The sequence below is a fragment of the Centropristis striata genome, chromosome 3 (genome assembly GCF_030273125.1).
Source record: "Centropristis striata isolate RG_2023a ecotype Rhode Island chromosome 3, C.striata_1.0, whole genome shotgun sequence".
NCBI classification, from domain to species: domain Eukaryota; kingdom Metazoa; phylum Chordata; class Actinopteri; order Perciformes; family Serranidae; genus Centropristis; species Centropristis striata.
Genome location: NC_081519.1, coordinates 27,333,341 through 27,350,572, shown reverse-complemented (window position 1 = coordinate 27,350,572; position 17,232 = coordinate 27,333,341). Strand labels below are relative to the sequence as shown.

Here is a 17,232-nt window from a genome sequence, read left to right as displayed (position 1 = left end):
ACTTCTTTTTGGAAATCAATGACACTCAGGATGTAACAAGGCGAGTTTTGTGGGAGTCTATGAAAGCTTACCTTAGGGGCCAAGTTATCTCTTACATGGCACATAGGAATAAGGAGCGTTCCAGACAATTTAAAGAGCTGGCTGATCAAATTGCACATATTGACAGGCGCTACTCTCTTTCACCTACACCAGATCTTTTTAAGGAGAAATTACTGTTGCAAACTGAATTCAATACACTTATGACATGGAAAGCTGAAAGAAATATTTTTAAATCCAAACAGGTATACTATGAACATGGAGATAAAGCGGGGAGGCTCCTTGCACTTCAACTTAAACAACAGTCAGCTGAGCAAACGATCCCAGGAATTGACACAGGTGCTGCCTCGATATCTCGCAGCCCCCGAGTCATTAATGACCAGTTTGTACAATATTATTCTACTCTATATCAATCTGAGGTAGATAGCAGCTCATCGGAGAGTCACTTGTTTCTTGATTTGCTCGATATCCCCAAGCTTTCTCCAGATGCTCAGTCACTTTTAGAGCAGCCATTGTCGCTTGAGGAGGTGGCGAATGCCATCAGGTCGTGTCGGACAGGAAGGGCACCAGGTCCGGACGGATTCCCCATGGAGTTTTACAAGGAATTTTCTTCAAAACTTGCACCCATCCTTAAATCTGTTTATGATGAATCTTTGACCAATGGAAAATTACCACAAACGCTTACCCAGGCCATAATTTCAGTCCTACTAAAAAAAGATAAGGATCCTGTACAGTGTAGCTCATACAGGCCAATAAGTCTTCTGTGCTGCGACTATACAATTTTAACTAAAACCCTCGCACAACGGTTAGACACTGTAATTCCCACAATTATTAATGAAGATCAAACAGGCTTCATTCCTGGACGGCAATCATTTTTTAACATGAGAAGATTATTTAATGTGCTATTTTCCCCCCATTCAATTGTGCAGCCAGAAGTTATTTTAAGCCTTGACGCCGAAAAGGCGTCCGATAGAAACGAATGGACCTATCTTTTTGCAGCCTTAGAAAAATTTGGAATGGGGCCCACTTTCTGTAGGTGGATCAGAGTCCTATATTCAACACCTTTGGCTGCAGTCAGGACAAATGGCCTGATCTCAGAATACTTTTCGCTCCACAGAGGTACAAGACAGGGTTGCTGTCTGTCGCCGTTCCTGTTTGACATTGCAATCGAACCACTGGCAATTGCTATTAGATCAGATTGCAGGATTAAGGGTATATCCAGGGGTGAAATACACCATAAAACCTTGATTTATGCTGATGATTTGCTCTTGCAGATATCAGACCCAATTGAGAGCATTCCCCGCCTTCTCCACTGGCTGCAAAAATTCAGTAGTGTATCAGGATATAAAGTTAATTTATCAAAATCTATACTATTTCCATTGAACAATCTGGCAAAACAGATCACTTATGACAATGTCCCTTTTAAAATTGAGAATGATAAATTCACCTACTTGGGAATACAAATAGCAGGTTCAATTAAGGCTATCTTTCAGCATAACTACAGGTCTATTTTAGATCATACCAAAACTGACTTGGATAGGTGGTCAAAACTCCCATTCTCACTGGCTGGGCGGATAAATGCAGTGAAGATGACTGTAATGCCCAGGTATCTTTATTTATTTCAAATGATCCCCATTTTTCTCCCCAAATCCTATTTTGCTCAGCTGGACTGCTTTATCTCCTCTTTCATATGGAATAAAAAACCTGTACGTATAAAGAAGGCAAGCCTGGAGAGAAATAAATCTGATGGTGGTTTGGGTCTACCTAATTTTTTATTTTACTATTGGGCAGCTAATATTGTCAAGCTGACATATTGGATCACCACATTCGCAGACAAGGAGGGCCCGGCCTGTGTCAATATGGAACTGGGAGCTACACTCCCAGTCTCCCCGATCTCAATCTTAACTGCCCCTCTCCCACTAGAAATCAAAACACCTGAACTGAAATCTAATTTGGTGGTCCAAAACTCAATTAAAATCTGGGGTCAGTTTAGAAAACATTTTAATTTGACAAGTATATGCAGCTTCTCGCCAATAATGTTTAATCATCTTTTCGCGCCTTCTCAAATAGATCAGGCATTTGCTGTTTGGCACAGAAGTGGCTTGGTCTACTTTCAAGACCTTTTCACAGATGATGGCTTTGCATCATTTAAACGTCTATGTGAAGATCATCATTTACCAAAGTCTCATTACTTCAGGTATCTTCAGGTTTGGAGTTTTGCCTCTAAATTTTTCCCAGGATATCCATCTACACCCTCCAAAGACCTACTGTATTTAGTCCTTAATGTAAATCCATTTAATGAAAGAGCAATATCAAAAATATATGCATTAATTCTGGACAACTTTTGTAAAAAATGCTTAACCAATGATGTCAATGTTTTCAATATGAAAAAATCATAAATAAAAAAAAAAAAGGCCACGCACACAACAACATTTTTTTCAGATTTTTTTTCAAAAATCTCTTAAACAACTTCCGACTTCATAACAATCAAACATTAAATAATTTTCAAAATTTTAGCCCTTTATATGCAAGTTTATATAATTGAATTATTCCATAATTTATTTCAAAAGAACACAAAAAGTGAATTATTTTCCATATAATAAATAGTAAGGAGCTGGGGCTTTGGTTGTTATTAGGGTCTTGGATATGTCAAAGATAAGCAACACAATTGATTTGATTGCGTCAGTATTTTTTTATGTAGTGCCAGATACTCCCTCTGGTGACCCTCGTGGCTGAAATTATGGAAAACTTCAATATATAAACTGGCATATAAAGGGTTAAAATTTTGAAAATTATTTAAAGTTTGGTAATTTTCAACAAGTCGGAAGTTGTTTCAGAGATTTATGAAAAAAAATCTAAAAAAAATATTGATGTATGGTGATTTTATAGCAGTTTTAGTGTGCATGGCCTTTTTTTGGCTACGAGGGTCACGAGAGGGTCGTAAATTTGAGGAGGGCATAAGAGTTAAGCCTGCAGCTGTTGATATGAGCTAATATAAATAAACTCAATATGAAATATTTTGTGATAATATGATCAAAAGAATACTAACTGTCAGAAAATAATGGTAGCACTAATCTAAGACAATACACAGACCAAGTTGAAGTTCCTTTTAGTTTTCTATCAGAACACTGCTTAGGTACAGCAGAGGAGAACTTTGTCAATTTCAAGGCTGCTGAAAAAAGATTCAATGAAGCCCTTGTCCTCTCTGGCTTTTCTGTCTGTGTGTAAGATCAATTAATTTGAATGTTCCAGCCCATACCCAATGCATGGGCACGTTTTCCCAGGAACAATCATGCTGCTAAGTCTACTTTTTAACCTTAAAAGGATACAACCTATACTTGTTTATATCAAATTCCACAGCCTCTACTGTCTGACAACTCCCAGATCTTTACAGTTCATTATTCTGGTTTGAACCAGTTGTTACAGTTCTGTTCTGAACAAAAGGTCAGACTGTGGCTTCTTTAGTAAAGCAGAACACTTATATTAAAAGTAACATAAAATATACTATGTGTGTGTGTGTGTGTGTGTGTGTGTGTGTGTTTGTGCGTGCGTGCGTGCGTGCGTGCATGCGTGCGTGCATGTGTGTGTGTGTGTGTGTTACCTCTGAAGAGCATGCTCTGGCTGAAGTCACTGCGCATGTCATTCATGCAGATGGCTTGGACTCGGAACAGGTACAGCACATCAGGGGAGACTGGAGAGATGATGGCCTCCTGAACAACACACACAACATACACAACATCTGGATGGTTTTTATCACAAGTCATGCTAATTCTGACACAAGACACATAGTGGGCTTGTTACTGTCTTGTATTCAGGTAGGCCAACCCAGAAGACCAGCTTATCCCATACACACTAATTTCTATACAGTCTTTATCACATTCAATTCACATTCTTCCCTCTATTTGAGGGGTAACATATGACATTCATTTCACAAAAACAAAAAAAATACTGGCAGCAGGGTTGCCAGTATTCTACTGTTAATTGTACAGTTCCTCTACTGTTATTTACTTTACAGTATGTTACTGTGATTAATCTGCATACTGAATTACAGACCAATCCATCATTTCATTGATTTTTACAGTAGACTAAAAGACAGTATAGAGCTGAAGCTAGTTGCAATATTGTTGCAGTATACAATGCAGTCATTTTTTGTAAATAGAGCATATTACTGTCTGAAAGCCAGTCACTATGAATTAAGCGCTGTCTTCACTGTAACCTCAGTAATTTGAATATACCATATACTGAATGAGTTAGTGAGTAAAATACAGCCATTAAAAAGTGTGTACAAGAAGAGACTTTATATATATGTATATGTATATTTCTAAGTCGCTTCTTCTATGTTACTTCAAAGTGTCATTATTGTTCATGACACATCTCATGTCATGTTTATGACACGCTCATGTCACTCTTATGTAGACACCTTCAAAATAAAGTGTTACCATATCTTGCTTAAGTCACAAAGGCATGTTAAAAAAAATTGCCTAAGTCACATTTTATTTGGACTAAGGCATAATAAATCCACTTAAGTCACACACTTGACATAGGCCATTATCTTAAAGGGGTAAAATCACATGATCTGATCTACTGAGGATGTAGGCAATTTTACCATAGGTGACCGGCGTCATGAGGAGATGATTTTGGCAAAACATGACTCTCAACAAAAAAATCACACAGTTTATCCATAGGCTGTATAAATAAGAGTTTGGAGGATCTCGCGGTCTCCCGTATGGTCAGGATTAGCGCGTGTTCTCGTTATCTCGCATGTGTACGGCTGGCTCGCTATGCTGCCGTGCCGCGGCTGTAACGCGCCCGGTGTGAATTGACGCTGGGCAGAAGACGGAGCAAAACCGCAGTGGAGCCGTTCCACCGCTGTAACGCAGTTAGGCGATTATTTTAACAGTGTGACGATATTTAATTCAAGCTGCCTTCTCTATATGAGGCTCTCTGGGTGATTTATTGTGGCCCTTAATAGAATGTAAAGTTTTGCGTTTAAAGCAACATTTTATACCAATATACCACTGCTGTGTCATAATTGTATGGTATGATTTTGCAGTAACATGACTGCGGAGCTATCTGCTTACCAAACACACGGAGGTTGAATAGCTAGAGCGGACTTCAATCGCTCACAAAATCATGAAAAATACAATAAATGACAGTACGAGGCAGTTAGCCGATGCCAACCACTAAAAAGTTACTCTCTTTTGTTTCAAGCAAGTTATTTCTGTCTACTGTTTACTACCCCGGGTCAGATCGTGCACACTGACACCATCTGCCATCGCAGTAAATTAATTGTAATCTGTATAGACAGCTGTTATAAATCACGTTGTTTTGTGTTTTGAACATATTAATTGCATGCTAATTGATTAATCAAGTCTCCTGGTCTGTCTGTGAGCTGCTCCTCACACACTGCGGCCGTGGCGGCTGCTGTCTGTCTGTCAGCAGCAGCTACTGGAGCTGAGTGGGCAGCAGCTGGCTGAACTGCCTTCACCAGGCTGACTGACAGCAGAAATGCAGTGAATTTTTCCGTCACAGTGTGGATTGACACATTTAATAGAATGGAATCCTATTTGACCAGTGAGACGTGTGAGTAACAGACAAGGGGTTTATTATATCATTAAACTTGCGTTGACCATACATCATACATAGACTAGGTTTTACCTTGTCTTGTTAAACCTGGAACTGGGACCTGGCACTAGAATGTTGTGTTTTCCTTCACATAGGCTTTGAAGACAAAGGTGAAGAAAGATCATCCATGATCTAAAACAGTTTTTATGCATGCTCATCATCCATGCTTAAGACCCCCACACCCATGCCTCTCTTCACCATTAACAGCATTATGATCCAGGAGCTTCACTGGCTGAAAAAGGGGGGTCACAGCCTGTCCTTCAAGTCACCCTCTCATTTAAGAAAAACATATCTTATTAGTTCATATAAAGAACTCTTGCTGCCTTCAGCAGAACGATAAAGTTATCATGTCCATGCACTAATCTTAAACCAAGTAAGAGATAGAGTCTAGTAGAGCCTTATTTTAATGATATATTTGACTCTTACTCGTTATTCCTACACTGCTTCATTCTCTTTTAAAAATTTCATTATTTAACTAAAGTCTCATTTTTTAATCAAGTCTGACAAATTTATCAGCCATCCATTTCATAAGCTGTTTTATCACTTGAGATAATCACACTAAGTTAGAAAGTGAAAATATATAGCAGGCCATTGGACAACATTATACTCTTCTCATTTTTATGGTTCAAGATGTAAAACCAGTTCAGTCAGTCAGCGGAGACATGTAACCACCACTATATACCCAGTATGTCAGCTACACCTACACAGTAGTGAAGGGACAACGAAGCGGAAGTGAACCGTTTGCTTTTTTTTTTGACTCCACTAGATGGAGGTCTTGGCTTAAAAAAAGGCTTTAGCAACGGTTATTGAGTGTGTTTTCAGCCCTTTGTTGAACAAAGAGCGCCATCTAGTGGGCTCTGTAAATAAAGCAAATGGTTCATGAAGCTTCATTGTCCCTTCAATACTACGCAGTATCATCTGCCCAAACTCAAACAAGCATATCCGCGTCTATTTACTGTGGAAAATTTAAACCATTTGGTTGCCTAATGCAAATTTGGTAGTCTCCTAGTAAAAACCTAGCCTGGCTAACACCAGACAAATCTCAAATGAGCCGTTCATTTCTCCATAGAGGAGGCGTGGTTTACGATCCTCGGGAGCCGTTTATTGGGCGCTTAGAATGTCTATCAAAAGCGTCTGTAGGTAGCTCTTAGCCAATCAGATCAGTTATACCAGATGACGTAGCAGAGCAACAGAAATGGATGTTTGTTGTGTATGTGTCTTTGAGAGAGTGTTGCTTGCTGCTTTGCTTCTCCAGTTCTCGCTTTCTGCAAGATTTATTTTCACGCTTTATTCCCCCTCATGTCATTCAGCCACACACATCCACTGATTTTATGGGCAATAAACAAGCTGCTGCGGGTCTCTCGGCGGCTCCACTGTCCCCCGGCTCGCCGGTGATTAGCGGCGCTAGCGGCGCTAATAGTCCCGTTACTGGGGATCTCGCTACGAGCCGGGGGACAGCGGAGCCGCTGAGAGACCTTTCGCCTTTCAACTTTCGCTCTAAACTATTTAAAACACCATCTACAGCTGAAGAGAGTTTCGTGTCTGCAGCAGCCATGTTGGATCCGTAAGAAAACTACCAGCTTCCAAGTGCCGAGTAGTACGCGTCATCGTCTCACCGTCCCTCCCCGCTCTGTGATTGGATCCCTAAAACAGGGCTAAGAAAGCTTCCTGGTTTCCAGACCGCCTGGAGGTTCGAAATTAAATTCGAGCGCGCAAGGCAGTCTGGGTATAGCCAGGCTAGTAAAAACCGGTCTGACTTCATGCTAAGCGGCTTAAAAAGTGTTTGTCCTTTCACATTCTGGCAAATTAAACACAAGTTGTATTAAGCGCCATGACAACGTCTGCACATTGCTGATATAGGCTAGTTTTTAATTTGTTTTCAGCATAGGCTCAACTTAGGGAGAGAGCGACATCTTCTGGTAAGTGTTCTTCTGCCCATTGACCATAGGTAAATCTGTTAGCCTTGTATGACACCAAGGGGTCTGGAGCTGCTACATTCTAATTCAAACAGCTTCTGAGTCAGGTGGGACACCTGGTGGAAACAGTCGGTATACCAGTCTGGTCTCGTGTTTGCCTTGATATAAAAAAAATACTTTTTCCATTAATTTGCCACACATTACTTTTATTTATTAATTATTTCATGCAGTCATGATCCGTTAAGAGGCAGATGGTCGACTGGTCCCAGAACTGCTCACAGTCTATTTTCCACTGCAGCCTCATCTCCACATAACTGTTCAAAGCAGGAGCAAAGTATGGCTTTCAAAAAAAAAAGTGTAAGCAGCCAATATTTACAGACAAGTAAACAAAGCACAATCCAGTGACACTAGTCTGAAGTCAGTACATGAGGGAACCATGCTGGCACTGAGCTCACACAGAGCATGTGTGTTCATGCTAATAAGTATAATAACATAAACAGACCGTATATCATGCTCTGATCTGTCTTACTGAAAATAATCAGCTGCGTGGATGTGGTTTGCATTTCTTTATCAGGCTAATTAGTGTAACCTGATGAAAAGTAGAGACTTCTGCACAAGGGGAAAAACTGCTTTGTTTCACGTGAACATGACTGATATAATGTTTTCAACAGATAATCCTCTGCAGGTCAAAGTGAAGAAGTGAAAAAAAAACTCCTGTATAGTCAGTAATGATGAAACGTCAGCATTTTTGTAACGCAGTCAGATGATATGAGACATTTCCAGAGAGATAAGAGGCTGAAATGGCCACTTCTCTGACTGACACAGTTAATTATGTGCATGCACATCATTCGCTGATTTATTCACCAAATCATAATGTATTACAGGAGATAAAAATGTAATTTACAGAAAAAATACTTGATACTTGGTGTACTTAATGGAGTAGGCCAACAAAACTAATGTTATATTTTGTGATTACACTTGAGAGATACAGACTGGGTATATTGTCTGGTGTCTGTTACCAATGCACCCTCACCATGTGATACAAGCCCCTTTGAAATCTTGCTGCTCCTTGTCAGAGAACCAAAATGAAGGTGAAATGTAGTGAAGGGACAATAAAGCTTCATGAACCATTTATTTTATTTTTTGACCCCACTAGATGGCGGTCTTGGCTGTAAAACAAAGCCTTTAACAATAGTAAATGAGTGTTTTCAGCCCTTTGTTGAACAAAGAGCAAATAAGCAAATGGTTCATGAAGCTTCGTTGTCACTTCACTAGAGAAATGCCATTTTGGGAGGTGAATGGAAATGCTGTTCAGTTCAAATTCACAAATGGATCCAAGATTCACAGGTGGCAAGATCACAACATTTTCTTAAAATGCAGACACTAAAGTTATTGGGATATAGTTAATATAAAACACAGTGGACATGCAGCTAAAGGCTGACGATATTGCAGTGCCATTCGGTATTATGTACACTGCCATTAACACTAATGTGCTCATTATATACTGGTATTAAAATGACACATGCAGCACCTTCAATAAAAACAAGGAAACATTTTCCTTTTGAAAGTTGAGTTAATGGGTTATTTACAAGTCTTAGCTGTGAATTGTCACTCCTTTAATCTCCATCATGTATTCAAAGGGAAGTAGATATCATCACAAATGCACCATGGGAGTGTACATGAAATCTGACGAACAACTGATAGCTTTAAAAAAAAAAAAGGCAGTGCTCTGTCAGACGTGGGTGTTGCTGTTTACGCTAACGCTGTGGAGATTTCACGCTTCCAGCAGACTCCTGCTCTCACACAGATGGGTGGCAAAGATTGAGCAAATCAAAAGGTTTCATGCAAACATCTCAGGGCCTCAATGTACAGTTGCATCAATAGCAGCTGATAAACAAACAGAATGTCTAAATAAAGAGTCTGGAATCAAATCACTCTGCTTAACAGAACTGATCTGCACTGTGAGTCTGTTTATACACTAACATATATTTTTATATAAGTAAACACAAATCATAAATAGTGCTGCAGTAAGACTACACACAGTAGCAGGTTATGGAAAGACCAAATGAGGAACTGTTAGAAGATAAATGAATGTAATAAAACTCTCTGATAGCCGACAGGGAAAATTTGCAGTGAAGTAGCTGAAGTGCTAGCAGCTACAGGCAGCTAGCGGCTAGTGACAGACAGCTCCGTCACCTGTCACTCAAAGCTAGTACACCCTTAAATATGCAGAATTTCAAAACTTAAACGAGTGATATATATAAAAAAAAATTCACCCCCCTCAGAGTTGTCATGGAGAGGGATATCAGCTTTTGAGAGTAGAGCCATCTTTTGAACCAGGTTGTAAACACGTCTATTTCTACTGTAAATTGGACATTTTAACATGAGAGTCAATCTAACTTGCTCCCTTTTGCAGCCAGCCTCAATTGCTGTCGAGGAATTGCAGTTTTTGCTACTTTCGCATAGGCTTCAAAGCTCAGGACCAGAGGTTGCTGCTTGGTATCATTACAACTTGAGCAAGAACTTGTGGGGGGAGTATTTTTTCTCTGTGTTCGTGCCAGGCGCCGAATTTAACCAATGAGGTTGAGGTTCAGCCTGGTCGAAATTGTCCTGTGCTGCATTCAGCTCCCGCCCCCAACGCTACAAGTACAACACTGCAAATGATTTGTTTCTTACCAAGATAAAAAACTTGTATTTAGAAGTGTTCAATAAATTATCTTGTTTTAAGAGTTAATTTTTTATTTTAATTGCTCATCATGGTTATTTCTAGATTTAACAATCTTATTTCAAGAAATCTTGTCAAGTGAAATTATTTGTCCATGCAGCAAGATAATTTCCCTCAGATTAAGTGTTTTATCTTGTTTTTAGACACACCTTTTTTGCAGTGAAATCATTAGTGAAGGGACAACAAAGTTTCGAGAACCATTTGATTGATTTTTTGACTCCACTAGATGGCGGTCTTGGCTTTAAAAAAAACCCTTTAGTAATGGTAATTGTTGAACAAAGATCGTCATCTAGTGGGCTCCGTAAATAAAGCAAATAGTTCACGAAGCTTCGTTGTCCCTTCACTACTTATCATGTCTGCTTCACTATCTAAGCAAGATGTTTGGTGCAAAAGTAATTTGTGTCTTTGTGAACAGCATTTTGTTGTGTCTCGTCACGTTTGTTAATTTTATTCATGTTCAGTGTTTAGTGTTTCATGTCATGCCTTAGTTTAGTTTCATGTTTCGTCTGTTGTCTTGAGCACTTCCTTGTCTACCCTGCCCCAGATTGGTTTCACCTGTCTTCCCCTACCTCTTGTGTAAATAGTCCTTGTCTCCCTTTGTCTTGCTGCCAGTTCGTCTTGTTCAGTATGTTTTGTCTCATAAACGCCCCAGCCAGGTTTTCATGTTTTCAGATTTGATTAAAGTTTGTGAATATTTTGATCCTCCAAGTGAGTGCTTTTCTTTGTTTGAACGTATGATCCTCATAGTGAGGGCATTTTTTAACTTTTGCCAAGTAAAGACTTTTTGTTATACCTTCTACTGCCTGAGAGTCGTGCATTTATATATATATATATATATATATATATATATATATATATATATATATATTAACTATATATATATATTTGTGAGTAAATATTATACAGGTGTGCAGCTCTCGTTGTACACATTCACATGCTGATTTGCAGATGTGCAAATTTTGTCCATGACTTCACATTATTTGATGCAGGGGTGTAAATGTGTTTTGCAACATATCTACAGCAAAAAATGGAGCAAATATGTCAGCACATGACTTTCATAATTTGTGACTAATAGAATAGGGTTTGTGCACCTGTGATTAAGTATTTGAGATGGTGTAACTGTAGTTTTATGTTTGCCCTCTAAACCTAGGTCAGTGGTTTTGTAGCCTAAATTCACAGAAACTGCATTTTTTACAAACATGAACCGTACATGTATGTAAAATGACATGTGTGACACTCAGTGGCAGTACCGTAAGACGCAAAACGCTCATTTGTATAACTGCTCATTTGTGTCGTTATGGGTGGTATTGACAAACTATTATGTCCGTTAGGTTGGAGATCTTGTTGGAACAGACCTTACATCTGATGATGAATTCTACTGATGGTGGTGACTAGTGGAGGGACAATGAAGCTTCATGAATCATTTGCCTTATTTACAGAGCCCACTAGATGGCGCTCTTTGTTCAACAAAGGGCTGAAAACACACTCAGTTACCACTGCTAAAGCCTTTTTTTAAGCCAAGAAAGCTAACTATTTGGGTCAAAAAATAAAGCAAATGGTTCACGAAGCTTCATTGTCCCTTCACTAGTGGTGACCCTCATCTGATGCTTCCATGAGCTTTGTATTTGAAAGTGAAATGTCTCATCAACTACTGAATAAATTGCATCGAATTTGGTTGAGACAATCATGGTCTTCACAGCATGAATTATATTACCTTTGGTGACCCTCAACTTCTAGCGTCATCAGTCAAACTATCTATCTGCATTTTAATTGTGCTGTAGACTAAAATGAATGCACTCCAACATATAATAAATAACAATATTCAGTTTGTGTTTGAGGGCTACTGATTCAATAATATGGTGATTTTGGTGGCTGCTGTTAATTGTGCTGTTTAGTTGTATTGTATTAAACTGTTTTTAGTGTTTCTAATATTTTACATGAATTACGTGAATAAGGGACAACTATATTATAGAAATTCATTACAACACAACACAATTGAAGAGCATCAGAAATGCTCTAAAATGATCATACAGTGGAATCAACACCTCTCCAACAACCCCCCCCCCCCACCCCCCCGCTCTACCCTCCCTTCACAAGTGGTAGGGGCCATGACATCCTCCAGTTCAGTGTTTCATTAAATGGGAATTCTCCACTTATTGTTACAAGAGAGTCGTGTGAAGGATTTGGGGTCCTAAAGCCATGTAAGTCCCTGTTGTAACCTAGATAGAGCCGTCAGGGGAGAATATGAGGAATAAGAGCAGAATCAAAGGACTGACAAAAAGAGGGAAGAAAAGAATGTGTGGAAAGGGAGCGTTGGGGATAAGGCATGGGGTGGAGAGAAGAAAAGGGTGAGGGAGAGAGAAATAGATTTCAGAGGGAGGGATAGAGATCTCTTGAGTTAATGATGGAAGGATAAAACACTTCCCATCTCTCTCCCTCAACCTCTCATCATGGTTGAATCCCAGTTCTGAAAGCGGATGCTGCTTCCACAGCCAGGGGGCACTCTGATACCTTTTTTCTGCCGTTCCTTTTTTCCCACAGAACCACTGGCCCAAGGTCATGGTTTTTGCACAGGCTGGAAGCCCTGCATCGCCTCCAGCTCAGCATTAGTATTCTGCTAGCCGACCGACAGACCACAATGTAAGGGAATGAAACCTCCTGTCTGCTTCACAGCTTTCTGTCATAGCTCATTCTGGCTCCTGATGAGACCATTTGTAATGGAATTGATGGAGGATGTTGCTTGGTTTGAGTGTGTGTGCAGGCGTGCATGTGCGTGTTTGTGATCAAAAGCTTTCATTCCCAGACAAATAATAACTACTTTATTAAAACCTCTGCTGACATATTTTCTCATTATTTTGCCAGAGCGCGTGTCCCTTTGTTAAACAAAAAAGTCACATTTTTAATGATGCAATCAGTGCTGATTCTGTATGTGTCAAAACAGTTTGGTTCCAAAACATGTTATTAGATTTTGCAAGGCCCTTGCAGTCATATTTTTGATGATGTAAAATCCTCTGTATTTTTTGAAATAAACACACAGACACACAGACACACACACACACACACACACACACACACACGCTATACATGTTTCCTCCCAGTGCTTCTGCATTTGACTGTGTTTTAGTCCAAAATCTCATTGTCATTATTTACAATATATTTTAATGTAGCACTGTTCAAATCACTTTCATTGTCCAATCAGAAGTAAGTCATGACAATGTACTAGATGATTAAAATAGGTTTACATGTCCAGTCTATCACAGTGGTATCACAGGTTCAGTCATAGGCTATTAATCAAGTTAACCAGATAACATATGGCTGAGGATGGGGGGTTGCGTGTTTTCAGCTTGATATATCAGCAGGTAGGAGATGAAGAAGGAAAAGCAAAAAGTATGAGGAATGAAAAATAAGAGAGAGAAGGAGAATATAGGGGTCATGGTGACACTTTAGAATAAGGCGCATACATTTTGAGTCGTGACCAGGGAACAAATGAGGAACTAACTACTAGTGAATAATTTAGAGTGTTTCCACTATAGTCGAATACCCCAGAATGAGGCGGGTCTCACTCGCCGAAACGTTCCTAATTTGCTGTCCCGAGACTTTTTTGGCCCTTTCAAAGAGCAGGGCCATTTTTCTCCCCTGAAAAAAGCCTGGTTGCTGATTGGATAGAACACAAGTAGGATGTGGCGTAGTACTCAACGCCACAACCACATGCGCCATTTGTAAAAGCCGGTGAAGTAGCGAGTAGTCACGAGCGACAATAAACATAAGTCCCTTTCATAGTGCGGTCCCGCAAATCCCTACTATATTGCTGGAAAGATCTGTGCCAGCTCTTTGCCTTAGAGCGCTCATAGTGATCCCGTGAAGGTGTGATATTCTGCCCTTTTCACAGTGCACAGTCCAGTGTCGTGGGATGAGGTGCATAGTAGCACAGTGCTAGTAGGCTAACAGTTAGCTCTGTAGCAGTACAGTGTGTATGTGCTGCTGCTGCAGGAGGTGTTCACTTAGCGATCTCTGTTTGTTTACAACAAGCACCAGACACTTCGGTTAGCGATGCAGGTTAATTTTTACGATCTGAGGTGGACACTTTGTGTACAGTTAGCATGCTGGTTTGTTTATGATCAGCGTAGGACGTTGTGCACAGTTAGCGACGGCGGCCACAGTTGCGTCTCCAGTTAATCTGTTGCGTATGTGACTTCACGGTCAAAACTGTCGATTATGCGACGATTGAAAACCATACGTCACCTCCGGAATCTCGTAAATCCTTCTGGGGCCTTTTTTTGTAATGGAGACACGCAGAGTGAGCATCCATTTGAGAGGGCGTGGGCTGACTCTTTCCCAGCGGCCACTCTTTCCCCTAATGGAAACATGGCTATTAGCCAATCAGTGAGTCCGATTCAAATTAGTAGCCATGATTAGTTAATTGAGAAATGATTGAGGAACAAATGAGGAACTAACTCAGGGTGTCAAACTGATCAATGAATGGCCGGTGTGGCAGCAGGAGCACACCTGCCTCAACTCATTCTGGTGTGAATATCTATCTGCCTCTGTGTGTGTGACCACCTATCCAGGATGTGCCCTGCTGGAGAAACATTAGTTCATAATATTATAATAACGACTGAGGAACAAACAAGGAAACTAACTGCTAGTATTATTATATTATAGAATCAATTACTCCTAATCAAATATTTGGAGAAGCAAATAGTTAATTGAAAAATGAGTAAGGAACATATCAGGAAATATTTGATAATTGATGAATCATCGCCAGAATAAGAAATCCTGTATTAATGAATTAGTGGGTATTGGTGGACAGACCTTTAGTTCTAACTCCCCTGTTTTGTGAATATATTTTTTATCATGTTTCTGAAGCCTCCTCGATGTTTTTTGATATAATATTTATCAAGTTTTTTTGCAGTTGCAGATATTTAAGCAAACTCAGCACATCTTCCTTTCCTTGACGTAATACATCTACATTAGGAAAAGGTTTTAAAGAGGGTTTTTTTTTTTCTCACACCATAATCAAGTTGTTTTGTAGCCTAAACTTAATTTTAAAAAAGGCAACATGCATGTAACAACTGAAAACTGACACTACAAGGTTCCTTGTGCATCTGACAAGTTTGGAGTGAGAATGTGTTGGACTACTCTGTAAAAATGAGGGACACAATCTGCACTCCTTGTTCTGTGCAAATATGATTCAGTTAAAGTCAGCCAAATTGAGTGTGTATCTTTGTCTTGGCAGGTTTATTACCAGCGTTTTGTCCCAGCAACAAACCAAAATAAGACTACAAGGTGTATCCCTCCACTGTGGCTCAGCAAGAGCTGCTGTCTGGAGAAACAGAAAGGAGGAATATTGTAATAAAAATGAAAGTAAGTATATACATATTTAATGTGTCAGACTGCTGAAGCCTCATATTAGCAACTATCAAATTCAAATGAGATTTTTTTGTATAAAACAGGGACTACAAATTTGATGTAGTGGTTGCACAGGTATCTCTGTATAGCCAGCATGGGGAGAAGGAATGATTACAGCTATGGTTGGTCAATATGATAGTACATATGACACTATTGCCCCCATGATACCTTGTATTAATTATGGGCGCAACTTTGGGTGCTTCCTGTTGCTGAACTGAAACCTGTTCATCTCTTTCATAGAGTGTCAGAACATAAAACATGGAAACCGATGAAAACACAACCTGTTATACTTCAAACGGGGTCATTTGATGGCCCTGCCTTAAACTATTAATGGATGGGAGGAGGACTTGAATAAGTGGTCTTACATAACATAGCCTATTAGCATAATGGAACTACTTTTCACTTAGTTTTACTTAGTCATAATCTAAACTAGTGCAGTGCTCGTAGAAAGTATGTATTCATACAGTACATGCAGACCACCACAACGTCTGCAACTCCATAAAACAGTTACTTTTCATAGGGTATGCACACCATCCAGCACATACACATTGAACATTAATATTCGCTGGAAACTATATGAATATTATTAGAAAATTTAGCCTTGTAGCGCACTTTAAAACAAAAATAGGTAGGCTAAATGAGATGAGTCAATCATGATTTGATTTGAGACAATCATGGTCTTCACAGCATGAATTATATTACCTTTGGTGACCCTCAACTTCTAGCGTCATCAGTCAAACTATCTATCTGCATTTTAATTGTGCTGTAGACTAAAATGAATGCACTCCAACATATAATAAATAACAATATTCAGTTTGTGTTTGAGGGCTACTGATTCAATAATATGGTGATTTTGGTGGCTGCTGTTAATTGTGCTGTTTAGTTGTATTGTATTAAACTGTTTTTAGTGTTTCTAATATTTTACATGAATTACGTGAATAAGGGACAACTATATTATAGAAATTCATTACAACACAACACAATTGAAGAGCATCAGAAATGCTCTAAAATGATCATACAGTGGAATCAACACCTCTCCAACAACCCCCCCCCCCCACTCTGGATGAGTGGAAATCCAGAGTTAATTGTGTTACTGAGCAGGTGTAGGCCTATCACACAATGGGGCAGAGCTCCCCTAAAAGACATCCGATCGGAAACAGTGCAATGCCGCAACACGTCCTACGCAAATATTGATATTCTGAGAAATTAATTCAAAAATCTTCAAAGTCGAGGATGCACACCTTCGTGCCATGCACAAGCCACATACGAAATCTGAGGTCAGTCTGACTAACGGTCAGAGAGACACACACACACACACACACACACACACACACACACACACACGCTTCTTGCTTTTATAGATAGATACTAGCTTTAGTTACAAAATCAATGGTTTTAAAATAAATAAATAAATACATTTCTTTGAGCCAGAACTTTTGCCAGCCTAAATGGTTATTTCAGTGTTAAAAGGACATGGACTGACACTGACACTGAAGTTGAAATAATCCACTGAAACTAACT

General features: G+C 39.5%; 1 protein-coding gene across 2 annotated transcripts in view; it reads right to left on the bottom strand.

Moving 5' to 3' along the window:
• Window positions 1–17,232, bottom strand: part of LOC131968891 (receptor-type tyrosine-protein phosphatase gamma-like) — a 519,997-nt gene that overhangs the window by 63,092 nt on the left and 439,673 nt on the right. For both annotated transcript variants that reach the window (XM_059329944.1, XM_059329943.1), the window contains exon 10: window positions 3,638–3,746. In XM_059329944.1, coding sequence (XP_059185927.1) covers window positions 3,638–3,746 — 109 coding nt within the window. The remainder of the gene's footprint in view (window positions 1–3,637; window positions 3,747–17,232) is intronic.